General features: G+C 49.2%; 12 protein-coding genes across 12 annotated transcripts; 2 read left to right on the top strand and 10 right to left on the bottom strand.

Annotated features, from left to right (window-relative positions):
• Positions 1 to 887: 887 nt before the first annotated feature.
• On the bottom strand, positions 888 to 1,869 carry BT62DRAFT_935833 (uncharacterized protein). The gene is made up of 3 exons (XM_043187020.1): positions 1,600 to 1,869; positions 1,311 to 1,549; positions 888 to 1,249 (listed from the first exon to the last, which is right to left on the bottom strand). Exons 2-3 carry the CDS (start codon positions 1,377 to 1,379, stop codon positions 914 to 916), a joined length of 405 nt encoding a protein of 134 aa, XP_043036291.1. The 5' UTR covers positions 1,380 to 1,549; positions 1,600 to 1,869; the 3' UTR covers positions 888 to 913.
• Positions 1,870 to 2,198: 329 nt separating this feature from the next.
• BT62DRAFT_922481 (uncharacterized protein) lies at positions 2,199 to 2,968 on the bottom strand (the record flags this gene model as incomplete). The annotated part of the gene is made up of 3 exons (XM_043184404.1): positions 2,199 to 2,385; positions 2,428 to 2,559; positions 2,607 to 2,968. 3 exons carry the CDS (start codon positions 2,966 to 2,968, stop codon positions 2,199 to 2,201), a joined length of 681 nt encoding a protein of 226 aa, XP_043036290.1.
• A 325-nt stretch (positions 2,969 to 3,293) lies between these two features.
• Positions 3,294 to 3,897, bottom strand: BT62DRAFT_935830 (uncharacterized protein; the record flags this gene model as incomplete). The annotated part of the gene is made up of 4 exons (XM_043187019.1): positions 3,294 to 3,392; positions 3,414 to 3,665; positions 3,720 to 3,822; positions 3,863 to 3,897. 4 exons carry the CDS (start codon positions 3,895 to 3,897, stop codon positions 3,294 to 3,296), a joined length of 489 nt encoding a protein of 162 aa, XP_043036289.1.
• Positions 3,898 to 4,221: 324 nt separating this feature from the next.
• BT62DRAFT_374315 (uncharacterized protein) lies at positions 4,222 to 4,786 on the bottom strand. The gene is made up of 2 exons (XM_043180681.1): positions 4,503 to 4,786; positions 4,222 to 4,456 (listed from the first exon to the last, which is right to left on the bottom strand). Exons 1-2 carry the CDS (start codon positions 4,684 to 4,686, stop codon positions 4,350 to 4,352), a joined length of 291 nt encoding a protein of 96 aa, XP_043036288.1. The 5' UTR covers positions 4,687 to 4,786; the 3' UTR covers positions 4,222 to 4,349.
• A 781-nt stretch (positions 4,787 to 5,567) lies between these two features.
• Positions 5,568 to 7,966, top strand: BT62DRAFT_374241 (uncharacterized protein). Its single transcript, XM_043180680.1, has 5 exons — positions 5,568 to 5,605; positions 5,665 to 5,948; positions 6,000 to 6,319; positions 6,370 to 7,659; positions 7,721 to 7,966. The coding sequence occupies exons 2-5, from the start codon at positions 5,939 to 5,941 to the stop codon at positions 7,796 to 7,798; spliced, it is 1,698 nt and encodes a 565-aa protein (XP_043036287.1). The 5' UTR covers positions 5,568 to 5,605; positions 5,665 to 5,938; the 3' UTR covers positions 7,799 to 7,966.
• A 1,122-nt stretch (positions 7,967 to 9,088) lies between these two features.
• BT62DRAFT_1010114 (SH3-domain-containing protein) lies at positions 9,089 to 10,598 on the bottom strand (the record flags this gene model as incomplete). The annotated part of the gene is made up of 5 exons (XM_043177612.1): positions 9,089 to 9,169; positions 9,222 to 9,917; positions 10,114 to 10,226; positions 10,277 to 10,299; positions 10,387 to 10,598. 5 exons carry the CDS (start codon positions 10,596 to 10,598, stop codon positions 9,089 to 9,091), a joined length of 1,125 nt encoding a protein of 374 aa, XP_043036286.1.
• Positions 10,599 to 10,649: 51 nt separating this feature from the next.
• On the bottom strand, positions 10,650 to 11,151 carry BT62DRAFT_374187 (uncharacterized protein). Its single transcript, XM_043180679.1, has one exon. It carries the CDS (start codon positions 11,053 to 11,055, stop codon positions 10,690 to 10,692), a length of 366 nt encoding a protein of 121 aa, XP_043036285.1. The 5' UTR covers positions 11,056 to 11,151; the 3' UTR covers positions 10,650 to 10,689.
• BT62DRAFT_996489 (SH3-domain-containing protein) lies at positions 10,949 to 12,582 on the top strand. The gene is made up of 5 exons (XM_043190584.1): positions 10,949 to 11,103; positions 11,152 to 11,223; positions 11,278 to 11,325; positions 11,733 to 12,335; positions 12,388 to 12,582. Exons 2-5 carry the CDS (start codon positions 11,158 to 11,160, stop codon positions 12,466 to 12,468), a joined length of 798 nt encoding a protein of 265 aa, XP_043036284.1. The 5' UTR covers positions 10,949 to 11,103; positions 11,152 to 11,157; the 3' UTR covers positions 12,469 to 12,582.
• Positions 12,583 to 14,247: 1,665 nt separating this feature from the next.
• BT62DRAFT_935821 (uncharacterized protein) lies at positions 14,248 to 16,759 on the bottom strand (the record flags this gene model as incomplete). The annotated part of the gene is made up of 3 exons (XM_043187018.1): positions 16,572 to 16,759; positions 16,006 to 16,230; positions 14,248 to 15,955 (listed from the first exon to the last, which is right to left on the bottom strand). The coding sequence occupies exons 1-3, from the start codon at positions 16,575 to 16,577 to the stop codon at positions 14,249 to 14,251; spliced, it is 1,938 nt and encodes a 645-aa protein (XP_043036283.1). The 5' UTR covers positions 16,578 to 16,759.
• On the bottom strand, positions 16,653 to 17,169 carry BT62DRAFT_935820 (uncharacterized protein; the record flags this gene model as incomplete). The annotated part of the gene is given in 2 exon segments (XM_043187017.1): positions 16,653 to 16,996; positions 17,016 to 17,169. A coding segment is annotated over 1 exon segment (204 nt), but the record flags the coding sequence as incomplete, so codon positions are not given.
• BT62DRAFT_935818 (uncharacterized protein) lies at positions 17,121 to 18,035 on the bottom strand. The gene is made up of 4 exons (XM_043187016.1): positions 17,873 to 18,035; positions 17,539 to 17,821; positions 17,416 to 17,487; positions 17,121 to 17,349 (listed from the first exon to the last, which is right to left on the bottom strand). Exons 2-4 carry the CDS (start codon positions 17,539 to 17,541, stop codon positions 17,263 to 17,265), a joined length of 162 nt encoding a protein of 53 aa, XP_043036280.1. The 5' UTR covers positions 17,542 to 17,821; positions 17,873 to 18,035; the 3' UTR covers positions 17,121 to 17,262.
• On the bottom strand, positions 17,652 to 17,994 carry BT62DRAFT_996487 (uncharacterized protein; the record flags this gene model as incomplete). The annotated part of the gene is made up of 3 exons (XM_043190583.1): positions 17,652 to 17,811; positions 17,847 to 17,932; positions 17,965 to 17,994. Coding segments are annotated over 3 exons (276 nt in total), but the record flags the coding sequence as incomplete, so codon positions are not given.
• Positions 18,036 to 18,060: the final 25 nt, after the last annotated feature.

Below are 18,060 nucleotides of genomic sequence, written 5' to 3'. Positions count from 1 at the left end.
ATGATGGTCAGAAGCCAAACTTGATGGTGTTGATTCCTACCACCAGAACAGCAACTCTCTTCCATCATTTGTTGGAGCTTCTTTCATCATGGTCCATCGTCAACCACTGTCTATGACCAGATCAATGACTCCAAGAAATTTGGTAAATTCAGGACACTTTTGGCAGGGATTGTTGTCGCCTGGTCGAAATGGGACTGGGTACTTGCAGCAGACACAAGGCAAGCATCGTGGCCTTGACAACTGACCAGTACTTCACCTGCTCAATTGCAGGTAGTAGCGATGCACCTCGTTCCTTCTGCTTTCCTCGGAAAAATTAAAATGACAGACACAAGCCCGGAAGGAGCCAGCCTCTACCAATCGAAGGCTTACGCAAAATTGAGACGGAGCGACTCATAGAATTTGCGATTTGTATGAACTGACCTTGGAATCTTCCCGGCTTTCTTGCTTCACAAGTTAAAACTCCGGCTGCACTCAGGACGAGGTGCTATGTCAGCATCTGTATTGTTCCCTTCTTGGTCCATTTATGACTAGGATACAAGGCATAGCCCTCATTTGTAGGGGATTCGATCGTATGACGCGCAGCTCAAACTATTTTAGTTTGTCCGTGCGACTCTGAACAGGCCTCACAAGTTGAAGTGCATCTTCTGGCGTGTTGTGCTCTCCGTATTTGAGAGAATTGGAGTTCAACCGTTATGATGCACCTGAGAAACGCTGAGGTTTCGCGGTAAGCCATACGGTTTCTAATATACTTTTTACTTATGTCAATGGCTGTAGCTACCTTTACAACAAGCACTCCGTTACCTCCGTCGCCTTGAACAACTCCGTTTAAATCTGGAAAAGATCCCATCACTATTAAACCTAAAAAATTTGCATATGTTCTGCGAGGATATTATTACTGAAGAATGGAACTTCACTATGGCATGCAGTAAGTGTGAAGCATAGTGGGCATACACGACAACCTCACCATATCTTGAATTATCCTCCGCAAAAATTGAAACCTCAGATAGAAGCAGCTGGCAATCTTCGATGTATGCGGCTGTATAGTCGTCCTCAGCGAATGTAGACGTTGGAGAGCTGATCCGCTGATGTTTAGCATCGCGTTCTTCGTCTGAGGAATTAGGCTACGGCCGCATCGTGAGCAGACTCTTTCCACTGTGGATACCAGCATAGCCAGCCAGTAGAAGGCAGTCCTTATCTCTAGTATCGGAATCGTGCTTGGTATTGGGGCAGAAAGTGGGCGATGTCCTAGGTGATGGTTAATGTTCAATGGTCACATTACCCATGGTGTCGCTGACCACGATGACGTCCAGGGCCAACGTTCTCCTCCTTCGCGAACCTACACCGTCCTCCGATAGTGGCCAGGACCGGAATGGAGCCATCTTTACTGCAGCAAACAACACCCCTTTCTCGATTCCAGTGCTCGAGACCGTGCTCATGAATATCAATGAACTCGCATCTGTAACGGCACAGGGCGATTTCGATGGAGTTGTCATGATCAGCGCACGCTCATGCGAGGCCTGACACAAGGCGAACGATGCACCCAAGAACGGTACATGTCGCATTCACTTGGTCGAATTGTGTTCTCAGTTTCAGTGACAGAATGACTGTTCTATGTCGTCGGGAAGGCTATCAGCTCGACATTCTCTCAACGTTTGAAGGAGAGACCGACGGGGCCATGGTAGATCGTGTTCTTTGCACCGTCTGCTTCCGAATTCATTCTACCCTTTCTGAAAGAAGGGTTCGACATGGATATAGTGAATATTGCTGTCATTGGACTAACCACACATTAGGATCAAAGCAATTCAATACATGAAATATTATAGACAAACCTGGAGCATAGGCATTAACAGTAATACCATAATTACCGACCTAGATCCTATGAGAGTGAACTTGGTTATATCCATGGTTAATGTCCTTGGGCAAAAACCGGCGCACGTTGCTTGCCGGCGGTGTGTCAAATCAAATACATGGGCCATCGCAGAAGTACTATATCGACCAAAATGTGAGGATATTTCCAGTGATTGAGCGCCACCTTTACGAGCAGACAAAGAGGACCGGCAAATAACGACAGTGGGAAACTAACTTCTCAGATATCTTGAGGTCATAGTGATGCCAAGGTAATACATTGCGACAGCTCTTTGTTCGTTAACAGTAACAGCTCCCCAGGTCAAAAATATACAGTATTTAGACTAAGAGCATCACGGTCGCCCCACAGAAGAATTTGCAGTCCGAATTCCCCAAGCATCCAGCACAGAACTCAAAATCGCATTCTCGATACCAACACACCAATCCCAGTGGCGCATCCAGTTACCCAGATTATACTCAACATTCTCAAGAGAGACATTGCACCCGCATCCCAAATACACCACCTTGTCCCGTTCGATCCTGTCCGCATCAACCCAGGGCTCGCACCTGAGGAAAAGTCACCTCCGTGTCGCATCGTTCTGGCTGAACCGATACAGCGGGCTCTCGAACGTTTTCAGGATGCTCACTTCGGGACCGTTCTGCGACACCAGGAACGTCTCTTTTTGATATATGCTGAGTTTCCGTGCGCGCGGGCTGTGATAAGATGAGCTCTAGCTTGGATTCGGTGAAGAGGCACTAACCAAGATCCTTGCGATTGCGGTTGGAACGGTAATTCTTCGTGGACAGCGATCATCATTCGGATAGGGCAGGAGAACCGCCACCTGAACCTTTTGCGGCCATAGCGGCACGAGCGGCTCGTTTGTCTCAATGGCGTGCTCCAGCCTGAAGGCAACTGTGAGGTCGAGGATGTTTCGGGAGGCATAGATGGAGCAGGCATTTGAATCCCACTAGAATCTTGTATTCTGCGATGAGTCTGGACATTTGTGACTGCTCCGTACGCTGGCGCCGAAGTGAGAGACGTCGAAGTAAACGCTGGAGAATTCGCAGGGAAAAGTTGGCTCGCACCAGATTGGTGGGAGAGAGGATGGCCGGGTCCATTCATGGTGGAAGGAGAGCGGGAATGGTTGCAGTGGATGACGATCAGATTGTTTTTAAGTAGGTCCGCGCAGAGGGACAAAGACAGGGGGGGCGGATCTTAGGCGCGCAACAAAGACCAGTCCACGTGACACCATTTACCGTCTGGCTTGTTCGCTGCATTCTCACACTGGCGATGCGAGTTCCGTAGATGTCAAATGCTGCGCTCTACCACTGGCTGCGCGACAAAAGTAGACGAGCGTGCAGCACGAGATAACAGCTCATAGAGCAACGTCCTAATCTTCGGGAACGAAATATTCTTTGACTCTCTTTACGATCATCCGGGAATGGTTTTATCTGCGTTCATGAGGGATGCCATCCTCGGTGTTCGTCGTTAGCCATAATGGTGTCAATAGCCGTGAGAATTGGCGTGGTCGGATGTAAAACGAGCACTGCTAACAGGGAGAGGATACTCCCCGCAAGGAAGGCGATTGATATCTCTGTGAGCTCTCTGTTTGAGTAAGAGACGGTGGGAGAATACGAGATGTAGTATGCTCGCTGCCAAGTACAGAGACCGGTTTCAAGCCCGAGGACGAGAATAGCATGGTATGGCCTCTGCACCCTGGAACGTTAGACGCAGTATTGATGTCCATGTCGAACTGCCTACTGCACGATTGAATTGGAGGTGGGAAGATAGTCAATGGCCTCTTGAAGCATGTTAACTGCTGCCAGTCGAGAAGGAAGATGCCATTGTAGTTGGGGCCCTAAGAGTGAGACACGATATCCTGTAGATCGGATTGGGAACGGCGGCGGCGAAGGGAGTGTGAGTCGGAGAGACCGTTATTCTGCTCACGTGGCCGTGACATATCGCGTCTATTTGTTCTTTTCCAACATCTCGTCTGTCACAGCAGTTTATCAATACAAATGCAGACCGGCAGGGGACTTTCCAGGGTACATATAACTTGAAAAAGGATACGTTGGTCGTGGAACGACAGACAAAGCGGGAAGTCGTTTTGGCAAGTGGCAGAAAATATTGGCTGACAGCGAGACAATAGACAATTCCTTGGGGCTGAAGATACATTGCCAAGTTTCAAAAGATGGGTTTGCCAAAAAGAAAGAGAGGGCTCACTGGTTTGATTTGGACCGAATGCATCTGGAAGGTTCATGTGAGGATCGACTCGGTCTCACAACCATAGACCTTAACCTTCACGACGATAAGATATACAGAAAACTGAGTAAAATATGGTCTGGCATTCGTGAATCACTCAGAGCTGTCGCCATGCTACCACCGACTTCATTTATCCCCACAAGTGTGACATGTAAGAGGGAGAGGCTACGTGGTGAACTCTTCACGTCTTCTCCCTATCCACGGTCGCAGAGAAGAGAAGAGGTCGAGTAATATCCGAATATCATAAGGATGGGCCAAGGTCGTAATCAGAAATTTGCGCTTGTAGCTGCTGGCCTGTGACTGGATGCTGAAATATCCCAGGTAGTCCATATTCGATTGTTGTTGTCCCTATAGATGTTCAAGTTAAAGTGGCTTGGAAGGAAACCCGACACACACCTTCGCTTGGCTTCAGAAGGATACCTATCCGGACATTGATAACCTTCACCCAAAGCCGCGTGCGTTTCCAATTTCCCTTGAGAACCTGGTCCTCGATGTGCTGCACGTGCACAGGAGAAAGGCCGTATCTTTGTTGCAATGAACGATGACAGGAAGGGCAGCAATGAAAATTTGGGCTGCATAAAGCTTGAATAAAATCAGATAGTCGGTGATCCACTGGAAGAAAACGAGTTCAAAATAAAACAGCCGGCATGATGAGCATTCTGTGTGTCGCGATGTTTGTTCAAAAGTCATGGCAGGCCGAATATGGCCGACGGCGCTTGCCGTCTTTGCCGCTCACCCCTAAACTACGTCTTCTCTATTAGTATCTTCGCCTTCCTTGGCTTCATTATCACTGCCACAATATCACTACCTTCAATTGAATCACTATCTTTAATACTAATGCCGCATGATATAAGACACTTGTGCTTACGACTATCTTCTACTGGCGATTACAGAACTGCAACTGACCATGACTGCCAGCTCTGGTTGCCAATAATGCTGTCACATCCTTGTATCAATTTTTCCTCACCCTTCGCTCGCTCTCCTCATTGCCCTCCAACTATCATCCAGTCGCCTCTTCCAGATCTTGTCCCCCTTCCAACCTGACCACCCAATCTAGCCCTCTTCGAGTTCAGAAAAACCTTCTCCCAAGTTCAAACAGGCTTTTGGTGTAGGTGACTTTCCGATTTTCCTTCATTTTTGACTGACTCCGGTACGACAGGTCCTCGTGCTATAGCAATCCATCGTGTTCACGGCACCAGCATGCCCTACGATGTTCCAATACCTGGCTCAAGGCCTTCGGTTGTGTCCACGCACGACTGCAGGAGCAGTCATTTTCCCAAAACGACATACATGGGGCTTCAGTGTGGCTGAACAACGAAGAAAGACGTATTTAGCGTAGCGGAGAACACGATGGAGAGACACCGTAATTCAATGGTATGTTTTTCTTTCATCTTTCTCTAAGCTTTTGTTCAAGGTATTATTCAGAAGTTCGACCACCACTGGACAAAAGAGACGTTTGCGGGGTCCGGTAATCTGGATGCAGTTGGTATCATATGCGTACGTGATATCATTAATGAAAATTTCAGTATTTCTTCCTGACGTCGGATTCACAAGAGTATACAGGTGTGCGGCCCATCATCGATACAAAATCTGTCTTGTATGTCGCTCTTTGTGAAGGAGTGACAGGATGGAGTCGACGCGGTGATCTCCGCGTGTACCCGCATGCTTTTTGCAGGGCCCGAAACATGCAGGATGTCGTTGGCTTCTAACACGCTAGTTACACGAATCCCTCGCTTTACCCCGTAGAATTCGACCTGCGAGTTGCAACACCTGCCTGCCTCTACGCAAATACACCTAGATTCCATAAACCCTGGACTGCATATCTGAAAAATGGGAAATAGTACGTATTGTTAATCTATTTCGTTTCGAGTACTCAGTATGACGACCTTAGTACTATCGAGAATTATTGGCCTACTTTTGAGCGGTGTCAAGTCAATTTGCATTCACTTACGCTCCGTCTTTTCGAATGCATGGATGAAGGATTCATCTCCTGATGCAACATCCGATTCTGACCAGAATGCCAACATAATTCCGCCTTCAGAGTCTCAAGAGGCGATACCTCATGGCAGTTCTACTGCAGAAAGTAACGGCCCTGTCTTGGAGGTAACGACACACTCGCCGCCTGACCTGAGCAGTGCAGAAACAGCTCCAGAACCCCTGAGCTGCGATTCTGAGGCGGTTTCTATATTCCCAGAGCCTCACGCCCAGGAGGTAAGCCGGTTAGCAAACAAACAGAGAAGAGTTTGTTAATATATTTTCAGGACCTCGCTTTCCCCGTAGTCACCATTTCTGCCTGCACTGAAACGGGCCAAGAAGAGTCGTCGATCAAAGTTCCATTCCAACGATCCTACACCGGTCGAAAGCCCGTAATATCATCCTCCCTCGCCGACACTCCGTGCGCTACCCTCGGTGTTATGGGCCTCTTAGATCAACTGAACACCACCCTCAGAACATCACACACCCTGGACACTCCATCGATGTCCTCCACTCTCGAAGACTGCATCAAGAATAACTACGACTTTGGGACTGCATATGGCCGTCTCCGCGCGGTATGGGGCACCAAAGACTGGAATACCATCCAAGATGAGATACGTACACGCGAAGCTCGGGACCAGGAGAAGCGACGAAATGCACTTGTCGATAACCGGATTGTCAGACCGGAATTGGAACCTCGACGGGTCTGGGATCTATACGCTAATCGGGTGGTACCATGGTGGAGCAGCAATGCGTCTCTACCCATGATCCCGTCAACTACGAATGTTCGGCCGGTATCGCATGCGTGGATGGACGCGGAGGATCGCGTCCCCGTCTGGACGCCTATCAATGGGAAGGAATGGCCCGTACCGATCCCAAAAGATGTCAGCCTTGACCGAATCCGCATCGAGATGCTGAATCTGGGAGCGCAATACACGTGGTTGGATGTCCTCTGTTTGAGACAGGAGGGCGGGCCAAGCGAGGACCTGCGTGCAGAAGAGTGGAAGATCGATGTGCCCACTATCGGAGTCGTGTATGTGAAAGCCAAAGTCGCGATCTACCTGAGTGGGCTGGGGCGGGCCTTTACTTTGAAGGAGGGCGACTTGGACAGTGATCGCTGTTGGTTTAGACGCGCGTGGACACTACAGGAGATTGGCAGGGAGAGGATCATTGTCGGGGATACACCTGATGGACCGCTGCATGCGAAACCAATAGACAAGTATGGGAACTATGATGCTGAGATACTGACTAGGTTTCACAAGCAGCTGCAGTCCATCAGCACTGTCTATCGTCCGCGGCTGTCAGTCTCCGTGACGTTTGAGATCCTGTCAGAGATGCAGAGCCGGGTATCCACCAATCCTGTGGACAAAATCGCGGGACTAGCATTCCCTCTGATCACCACGACGATACCGACATACCGAGAGGGCGAATCTCTCGAAGATGCATGGACGGAATTGGTGAATGAAATGTCTGTGTGGAATCGGGGCGAGCTGTTCTTCTGGTATCCTGAACCAGGAGATACAGACACGAAGTGGAGACCCTCTTGGGAGCAGGTCATGAAAGCACCTCTGCCTGCGGTAAACTACTCTTTTTTGACAGTTGATTGGAATGCGGAGACGAATAATAGCTGGCATGCAGGGCCCTGCATTGAAAAGGTACTTGTGCGAGGATTGGCCGCGCGAAGTGTGGAAGGGGTTAGGCGACGTGGCAAGCTGATCATTAAAGATCCCAATCTGACGGAACATACATTCGACATCATTGCACGTCACAAGTTCCCGATACCTGAAGACATCTACACATTGCTTGGTACGGATGGATTCGATCTCCAACTGGTTCCCAAACGATATTGGGTTGTCGGGCGAAGACTATCTGACGAAAAGTTTGAGAAAGTGTCCGTGTTTCAAATGGTCTATGAAGAAGCACAAAGGATGGAGCATCTGTGCATTATTAAACAGTGTCGGAACATTCTTATTTGAGGTGAGTACATATTTTGTGGCCGTCCTAGATTAGTACCATTTCTCACCTCGAGTATACATCAGGTCATTCATAGTTCATTGCACATATACGATGGTACATCCTATCCATTCAGGTACCCACAAATGAAATATAATTAGCATTCTCCACCGTTTGCATGCTTTTGCTGCGCACCAATGAAAACTGGTTTCGCTACTCTTCCTGCTCTCGCTAACTGATACACAGAAACAGCATATTTGTGTTATAAATGGAGAAGGTGTGTAGAAATTGGTGACGATAGTAAGACGCCAGGCTTATGGTGTTGATCCCTACCATCATAACAGCGACTCTCCCTCATCATTTCTTGGAGCCTCCTTCATCATGGTCCAATGTCAACCACTGTCTATGACGAGGTCAATGAGTCCAAGACATTTCGTAAAATCAGGATTCTTTCGGCGGGAATTGTCGTCGCATGCTCAAACTGTGACTGGGTACCAGCAGCGGACACAGTTGAAGCATCGTGGCCGTGACAACTGACCAGTACTTCACCTGCTCAATTGCAGCACTATGTCAACGTTTGTATTGTTCCCTTCTTGGTCCATTTCTGACTAGGATAAAAGGTGTAGCCCTCATTTGTAGGGGATTCGATGGTATGACGCGCAGCCCAAACTATTTTAGTTTTCCCGCGCGACTCTGAACAGGTCTCACAAGTACTTACCACTGCGATCCCTGCAGATTGAGATCGGCAAGGTTGCTCGTAGCTACACGTGAAAGCTTCGCATCGCTACTGCTCTCCTATTTGTCATCATACAAGTCTCGTGCACCCAAGGCAGAACAGACTTGTGTCCAAAGTAAGAAGATGGCTCTGCCGGCCCTTGGCAGGGAACATTTGTGTCCGACCAAAAGTTCCTCGTGGGTCAAGAGAGCGATTCTTTGGCATTTATGTTCGAGGATAGTCTGAAGTACACGCACACAAATCTGATGGAGCAAAAAAGAAAGTCCTCGTTCAATGCAAATATAGTATAGAGTCAATAAATAAATAATACGATGCAATTAGAATATTGCTCTAACCAGGCCACCGCCGATAGCAGCCCCAGCACCGAATCCTACACCTCCAGCTGCAGAGTGGGCCATCTAGACAACACATAAGAAAATCCCGACCCCTAAAATGAAAGACCCAACGCACCGTATTACCGTACTTGCCAAACTTGCTCTTCTTCCCATCCTGACCCGCGTCCTGCTGAAGGCCAACGGAGTTCGTACCTGCCCCGGGAGGTGGGGGGGCGTTGGCGCTTGAATGAGCAGCCATGAACGGCTTGTACTCTTTCTTCTCTGTGGGAGCTGGAGGTACGGAGCGAACACCGGTCGGTGGGGTGAACGCAGGAGGTAGGGTCCGGGGAGCAGGCGCAGGCGTAGGTGCTGGTGCGATCTTCTCGACGTAGTTAGATGGGAAGAGAGCCCTACGGCCGCCATACTCCCCGAGCCACCAGTCGGCGTTGGTCTCTTCGACGATGGTAATGATGTCCCCAGCTGCGAATGAGAGGTCGTCGTGGTCAGAGGCGTCGAGGTTGTATGCCCACAAAGCTTTGGCTTGCACGACCGCTGGTGCCGCTGGTGCTGGTGCTGGTGCTGGTGGGGGCAGGGAGGGCAACCTAAAGGGGGTCGAGCGAACAGGCGCCGGTGTCGAGTCCGTCGTTGATTGGAGAGAGGACAGTTTTCTCTGCAGACCGGCAGCATCTGCTTGGGTGACGTACCCGTTGGTGACAAGGAAGTCGATGTTCGAGGCCGTCTGTGAGACGATGTGAGTGAGGAGGGTCGTCTCCATCGTCGTCGTGGTGAAAGAGCAGGGAAGGGCAGTGAACGTTTCATCATTTCCGACCGGCTAACTCGGGCTTCAAATCACGCAATCTAATTGGATGCCGAGGAAACTTAGAACAAGTAAAGAAACAGCAGCTTAAACCTTTAAAAAATATGAAATCTCGAACAACCTAGCTCTCCTAGAAAAAAGGGTGTTGTCTATCAACTGCTCTTTGCTATACCACGACAAACCAAATTCACAGGGACTCGCTCACTCATACCAAAGGAAAGCATAGAACAGTGCAATGAATTGGGGTAGAGAAAAAATACAGCGTCGCAAGTCCATATACGCGACATTCTCTACCGTCCAGTACGGAACCCAATACTGACCATCCTAAGGAGTCAGTGAGCATCAAATTCACGAACCACGAGTGAAGAACGTACCGTAGCATGTACGAACATCCATACTGTAAAATAGCCGTCGAGATCATTCAATCACTCGCTACACAAACATCCATCAGACCAAGTCAAGCAAAATCCAACAGTGTCCTCACAGGAGGGAAAGCGTGATATCACCATTGACCTTGGCCTGGATGGCGATCTCCACCTCCAAGTTGAGGTCCAAGCGCAGCTTCAGAGCCTCCTTTTGCTTGCCGACACCACCCCTTCCGAGTCCAGTGTTGGGGCTGCCGAGGGCACGACCAGAAGACTCGGCGGACTCGTTGGGTGCGCCGAAGATAGACGGAGTAGCGGTGCGAGCAGACATCGTTGTTTGTGATGAAGGAGTAATTTGTGGTTGGCTGGCCTTTTAACGGCCAGTACTGACTTGTCGTAATTCGCACGTCGAGGCCTGTACGTTAGCTTCTTGAAGGCAACACGAGGGCAGGAGAAGGAGAAAATGCATCCGTCACTTGCGCGACGAGGGTACAAAGCGAGGCCTGGTCTTCCATTTTACGCCGCCTCACGGGGAGAAGTAAAAAATTTCGCAGACAACGGCAGAAACGAGGGAGGTCTCCAACTCGAGTAATGGATCCAGAACAAATATCCCTCTTCGTTGTCGGACGTGGTGATCGTAACAGGCAAAGGTGGATGGTGGCTGTGTGATATCGGCTTTGACCTCTGACCACGATGACGACGGGGCGTCTATACCAAGACCACTGCTTCCATAACGGCCTTCTCCTTCGATAATGAGCAAGCAACGAAGAGACCCTGTCCGCTGACATGAAGCACTTGGCGGTAGACAATGTCGTTACCTTCTAGAGAGGTTCTTGGTGCGTAGCCAGAATATCTGCCGTTTCTTTTCTAATTCGAGTGTGCAGCTTCCAATGTATTATCCGGCGAGTAACCAGGATCAAAGCGATTTACCCGGAATGCAAGTCCTAGGGACATCGGTGTGTATCTTTTAGTTTTTGTGATTAGTCCCAGCTGACTGATATTTTCGCTAGCGTATCTCTGTGACGAACAAGATTCTTCATTACATCCCACTCGTGATGGTAGATATCGACGCGTGTCATGAGGAATTTGATGCTCAAACCATCTTCATCAATATTCCATCCCTCCGCTTTTTCCAATGATTCCCAAAGCCATTTGACCATCATGCGCGGTGCTTCTTTATTGTTACGTTCAATTCTTCAATTCTGTCTATCTCCATTGGCGAGGAATGAAGCAAGAAGGAGAGAGCGCATGTATCATATGGTACAATTGCGCTGCCAACATCGGTGATGCCTCTCCCAGCACATACTATCACTTTACTTCCTCCCGCACCTGTTTCGCAACATTCCGGTTCTACGTCACACCTAGCATCAACGAATGAGTGAATGTTGCGTACAGTGGAGAGTGAGGGAGAAGAAAAACAAGAGTTCTTTCCGCCATTTTCGCCCTTACTCACACCGCCTCGCAGACGGCCTCGAACATCGACTTCCTTGTCACCAACGGGTACGTCACCCAAGCAGATGCTGCCGGTCTGCAGAGAAAACTGTCCTCTCTCCAATCAACGACGGACTCGACACCGGCGCCTGTTCGCTCGACCCCCTTTAGGTTGCCCTCCCTGCCCCCACCAGCACCAGCACCAGCACCAGCGGCACCAGCGGTCGTGCAAGCCAAAGCTTTGTGGGCATACAACCTCGACGCCTCTGACCACGACGACCTCTCATTCGCAGCTGGGGACATCATTACCATCGTCGAAGAGACCAACGCCGACTGGTGGCTCGGGGAGTATGGCGGCCGTAGGGCTCTCTTCCCATCTAACTACGTCGAGAAGATCGCACCAGCACCTACGCCTGCGCCTGCTCCCCGGACCCTACCTCCTGCGTTCACCCCACCGACCGGTGTTCGCTCCGTACCTCCAGCTCCCACAGAGAAGAAAGAGTACAAGCCGTTCATGGCTGCTCATTCAAGCGCCAACGCCCCCCCACCTCCCGGGGCAGGTACGAACTCCGTTGGCCTTCAGCAGGACGCGGGTCAGGATGGGAAGAAGAGCAAGTTTGGCAAGTACGGTAATACGGTGCGTTGGGTCTTTCATTTTAGGGGTCGGGATTTTCTTATGTGTTGTCTAGATGGCCCACTCTGCAGCTGGAGGTGTAGGATTCGGTGCTGGTGCTGCTATCGGTGGTGGCCTGGTTAGAGCAATATTCTAATTGCATCGTATTATTTATTTATTGACTCTATACTATATTTGCATTGAACGAGGACTTTCTTTTTTGCTCCATCAGATTTGTGTGCGTGTACTTCAGACTATCCTCGAACATAAAAAATGATCCTGGACTCGGATGGTCGCGAAGGAGTGGACATTGCAGACGCGAAACAGCCATGAAGCGGATCGCGACCGCTGGGACAACGAAAACCTCATCTCAGGTTCGGACAACAGTCTAACGGACGGAATCGATGGAGGAAGATCCATTTCCTCGATGCGCCGCCGAAGCTGATCGACCAGGCGCTCAATAAGGACGTGCGTACTCGCCTTGCGTCTCACCAACATCGACTCTTCCAGCATATTTTTTTTTCCTTCGCCGACGAGCTATCGGTACGTACGAAGATGGCCCGCTCGATTATTTATATTGACTCGTGTTCTTTCAGCTTGACCTGGATGATCTGAAGCGCACTTACACTCGATCGACGTGAGGTCGAAAGGCAATTGCCGACTCGGAGACCTTCATCGTGATACAACGACGACAGGCGAAAATACGTTGCGCATCGCCCCCTCTCCCGCTGGTGTTAGTGATATGTGACCTTGATGCTAGCACCCCCGCCCCCCCTTGTTCACTGTCGCCGTCATTGCACCTTCCTCGTCCGACAATGCAATCACTGAAACCGTGCAAAGAGCATACCGTACCGTATTTGACACAAATGTTCCCTGCCAAGGGCTGGTAGAGTCATCTTCTTACTTTGGACACGAGTCTGTTCTACCTTGGGGTACACGAGACTTGTATGATGACAAATAAGAGAGCAGTGGCGAGGCGAAGCTTTCACGTGTAGCTACGAGCAACCTTGCCGATCTCAATCTGCGGAGATCGCAGTGGTAAGTACTTGTGAGCCCTGTTCAGAGTCGCGCGGGAAAACTAAAATAGTTTGAGCTGCGCGTCATACCATCGAATCCCCTACAAATGAAGGCTACGCCTTTTATCCTAGTCAGAAATGGACCAAGAAGGGAACAATGCAGATGCTGACATAACGCGTCGTCCCTGAGTGCAGCCAGAGTTTTAACTTTGTGAAGCAGAAAATGCAAAGTCGGCTCATACAAATCGCAAATTCTATGAGTCGCTCCGTCTCAATTTGGCGTAAGCTTTCCATTGGTAGAGGCTGCCTCCTTCCGGGATTGTGTCTGTCATTTTAATGTTTTCGAGGAGAGCAGAAGGAACCAGGTGTATCGCTACTACCTGTGATTGAGCAGGTGAAGTACTGGTCAGTTGTCAAGGCCACGATCCTTAAACTGTGTCCGCTGCTGGTACCCAGTCCCATTTCGACCAGGCGACAACGATCCCTGCCGAAAGTGTCCTGATTTTATCAAATGTCTTGAAATCATTGACCTGGTCATAGACAGTGGTTGACATTGGATCATGATGAAGGCGGCTGCAAGAAATGATGGGGGAGAGTCGCTGTTATGATGATAGGGATCAACACCATAACCCTGGCGTCTTACTATCGTCACCAATTTCTACACACCTTCTTAATTTATAACGCAAATATGCTGTTTCTGCATATCAGTTAGCAAGAGTAGGAAGAGTAGCGACATCAATTTTCATTGGTGTATAGCAAAAGAATGCATATGGTGGAGAATGCTAATTATATTTCATTTGCGAGTAACTCAATGGATAGGATGCACCATCATATATGTGCAGCGAACTATGAATGGGCCTGATGTATACTCGAGGTGAGAAACGGTCCTAATCTAGAACAGCCACAACATATGTACTCACCTCAAATAAGAATATTCCGACACTTTTTAGTAATACCCAGACGCTTCAGCCTCCATACTTCTTTATCGACCATTTCAAACACGGACACTTTCTCAAACTTTTCGTCAGACAGTCTTCGCCCGACGACCAAATATTGCTTCAGAATCAGTCCGAGAAGTCCTGGATTCGTACCAAGCAATGTGTATGTATCTTCAGGTATTGGGAACTTGTGGCGTGCAATGATGTCGAATGTATGTTCTGCCCCATTGGCATCTTTAATGATCAACTCGCCACATCGATCAATCTCTGCCGCACCTCCCGCAGCCAACCCTCGCACAGATACCTTTTCGATGCAGGGCCCTTCATACCAGCTATCATTCGTCTCCCCATCCCAATCAACTCTCATCCAGGAGTAGTTGCCCACAGGCAAAGACGCCTTCATGACCTGCTCCCAAGAGGGTCTCCACTTCGTGCCTGTATCTCCTGGTTCAGGATACCAGAAGAACAGCTCACCCCGATTCCGCACAGACATTGCATTCACTAATTCCGTCCATGCATCTTCGAGAGATTCGCTCTCACTATATGCCGGTATCGTCGTGGGGAACAGAGGGAATGCCAGTCCCGCAACTTTGTCCACAGGATTGGTGGATACCCGGTTCTGCATCTCTGACAGGATCTCAAACATCACGAGGGAGATTAACAGCCCCCAACTCAGATGATGGACAGTGGTGATGGACCGCAGCTGCTTGTGAAACCTAGTCAGTATCTCAGTATCATAGTTCCCATCCTTGTCTATTGGTTTCGCATGCAGCGGTCCATCAGGTGTATCCCCGACAATGATCCTCTCCTTGCCAATCTCCTGTAGTGTCCACGCGCGTCTAAACCAACAGCGATCATTGTCCAAGTCACCGTCGTTCAAAGTAAAAGGCCGCCCCAGCCCACTCAGGTAGATCGCGACTTTGGCATTCGCATACACACGTCCGATAGTGGGCACATCGACCTTCCACTCTTCTGCACGCAGGTCCTCCCTTGGCCCACCCTCCTGTCTCAAACAGAGGACATCCAACCATGTGTATTCCGCTCCCAGATTCAGCATCTCGATGCGGATGAGGTCAAGGCTGGCATCTTTTGGGATGGGTACGGGCCATTCCATCCCATTGATAGGCGTCCAGACGGGGACGCGATCCTTCGCGTCCATCCACGCATGCGATACCGGCCGAAGAGTCCGCATACCGCTTAACCACGAGACCGGGTATAGAAACGCGCCACTGCTCCACCATGGCACCACCCGATTAGCGTATAGATCCCAGACCCGTCGAGGTCCCAAATCCGGGTTGACAATCTGGTTACCAACAAGTGCTTTTCGTCGCATCTCCTGGTCCCGAGCTTCACGTGAACGTAGCTCATCTTGGATGGCATTCCAGTCTTCGGTGCCCCATACCGCGCGGAGACGGCCATATGCAGTGCCAAAGTCGTAGTTGTTCATGATGCAGTCTTCGAGAGTGGAGGACATGGATGGAGTGTCCAGGGTATATGATGTTCCGAGGGTGGCGTTCAGTTGATCTAAGAGGCCCATAACACCGAGGGTAGCGCATGGAGTGTCGGCGAGGGAGGATGATATTACGGACTCTTCACCGGTGTACGATCGTTGCAGTGGAACTTTGATCGACGACTCCTGTTGGCCCGTTTCAGTGAAGGCAGAAATGGTGACTACGGGGAAAGTGAGGTCCTGAAAACATGTTAACAGACTCTTCTCTGTTTGTTTGCTAACCGGCTTACCTCCTGGGCCTGAGGGTTTGGGAATACAAAATGAGAATCGCAGCTCAGGAGTTCTGAAGCTGTTTCTGCACTGCTCAAGTGGGGCGGCGAGTGTGTCGTTACCTCCAAGACAGGGCCTTCACCTTCTGCAGTAGAACTGGCATGAGGTATCGCCCCTTCAGACTCTGAAGGCGGAATTATGTTGGCATTCTGGTCAGAATCAGGTATTGCATCAGGAGATGAATCCTTCATCGATGAATTCGGAAAGACGGAGCGTAAGTGAATCCAAATTGACTTGACACCGCTCAAAAGTAGGCCAATAATTCTAGATGGTGCTAAGGTCGTCGTACTGAGTACTCGAAACGAAATAGCTTAACAATACGTACTATTTCCCAATTTCTAGATTGCAGTCAAAGGATTGCGGAATCAAGGTGTATTTGCATCAAGGCAGGCAGGTGTTGCAACTCGGAGGTTGAATCTATGGGCTGTGCAAAGTATTCGCGTAAACAGCATGCTAGACGCCGTCAGAACTAATAATGGCGAGGATCAGGATTGGTCGATTATGGGGTGATAATCGTGGGTATAACCATCATCGAGCGCATCTGCATAACCGATTCCGGAGTCGGTTCTGCAATTACGAGTCGACTACGGGTCGATGATGCCTTCAACCATAATCACTGCTGAACTGTGACCCTCACTAATAATGACATTCCACAGAAAGCCCATAGCAAGGTATGAGCGAGGACTTATCATCTACAGTAAGTGTTTTTGTTCCCCGTGTTGGGCTAAGTCCAGCGCTAATTGAGTGGGTTCTGCAATTGGCCAAGGCCGTCGAGAGTTTTGCGAGTATGCCATGTGTTCGGGTCTTGTTGGGTGTGCGGTCGTGATGTCGCAGGCGTGGCACTACAGTGTCGAGTCAACCTCTTACTTTATGTGCAAGATGCAAGGATACCTATTTCTGCTCAGTGATCATTTATACCTTCAACCAAAAATCACCGGGGCATCGCACGGGTCACTGCTAGTAGGGTGAGATAAAGAAACAGATGGTGATATCCTTAATTACCTACATGTGTAAATGCGACGAATCTGACAGCAACTCCGACTAGAGGCTTGCTTCGCTGTCGATCTCTTTTGCCATCTGCTTCCTCTTTGTGCCGCCGGTCTTCACTCATATATTCTAGTGTCCTCGTGGTACCCGTCACTCTGGAGACTCTTCAGAGATTCCCTTTCCCCGTCTTCTCTGCTCGCATATTTATATTATCCTGCATGTTTCAACCCCTAGGAATACCGATATCTGCAACGTGGAGATCCTGTCACTCCTTCGCAAAGGATGATGTAAAATTGACATGATGATGGGTCGCACATCTTTACACTCTTATGAGTCCGACGACATGAAGAAATACTCAATTTTTCATTAATGATATCACGTACGCGAATGATACCAACCGCATCCAGATCACCGGGCCCCGCAAACATCTCTTTTTTCCAGTGGTAGTCGAACTTCTGAATAATACCTTCAACAAAAGCTTAGAGAAAGATGAAAGAAAAACATACCATTGAATTACGGTGTCTCTCTATCATGTTCTCCGCTATGCTAATCATATCTTTCTTGGTTGTTCAATATTTTCAAGACACGCAAAAATACAGTCTCCTCGTGAAAAGTGTACCGATATACCACACATGTTTCTCGATTCGCCTATGCCGAGGTAAATAAGAACAAGTGAGATTCCAAGGGAGCACGATGACTGTCTTCGGAAGGGCTTTGTGGCCTCGAGTAAGACTTTGCTGTTGGTATATTTGACGTCCGTGATAGTGGACCAAAGGATTCTGCATCATTCTGAGAAAGGATCAGCCACAGTTACAAAAACAGCCATGAGCTACCTCGCACTTTTGTTCTAGGGCCATAAACAAATCCTATCATGCTAAGATCTTGAAGGTTCTGGTATATCTGAAATACCGACAGTGAGGACTTGCACGAACGAGATGGTACCAGAAAATCGGAGAAGACATGGTGGTGGTGAAAGAGGAAAGAAGCGGGTCAGGATTAGGCATTTGCTTCGGTGTTCCATTCGCAGC

The sequence above is a fragment of the Guyanagaster necrorhizus genome (assembly GCF_019112545.1).
Source record: "Guyanagaster necrorhizus MCA 3950 unplaced genomic scaffold BT62scaffold_27, whole genome shotgun sequence".
Lineage (NCBI taxonomy): Eukaryota > Fungi > Basidiomycota > Agaricomycetes > Agaricales > Physalacriaceae > Guyanagaster > Guyanagaster necrorhizus.
This window is presented reverse-complemented; position numbering and strand designations above follow the sequence as displayed.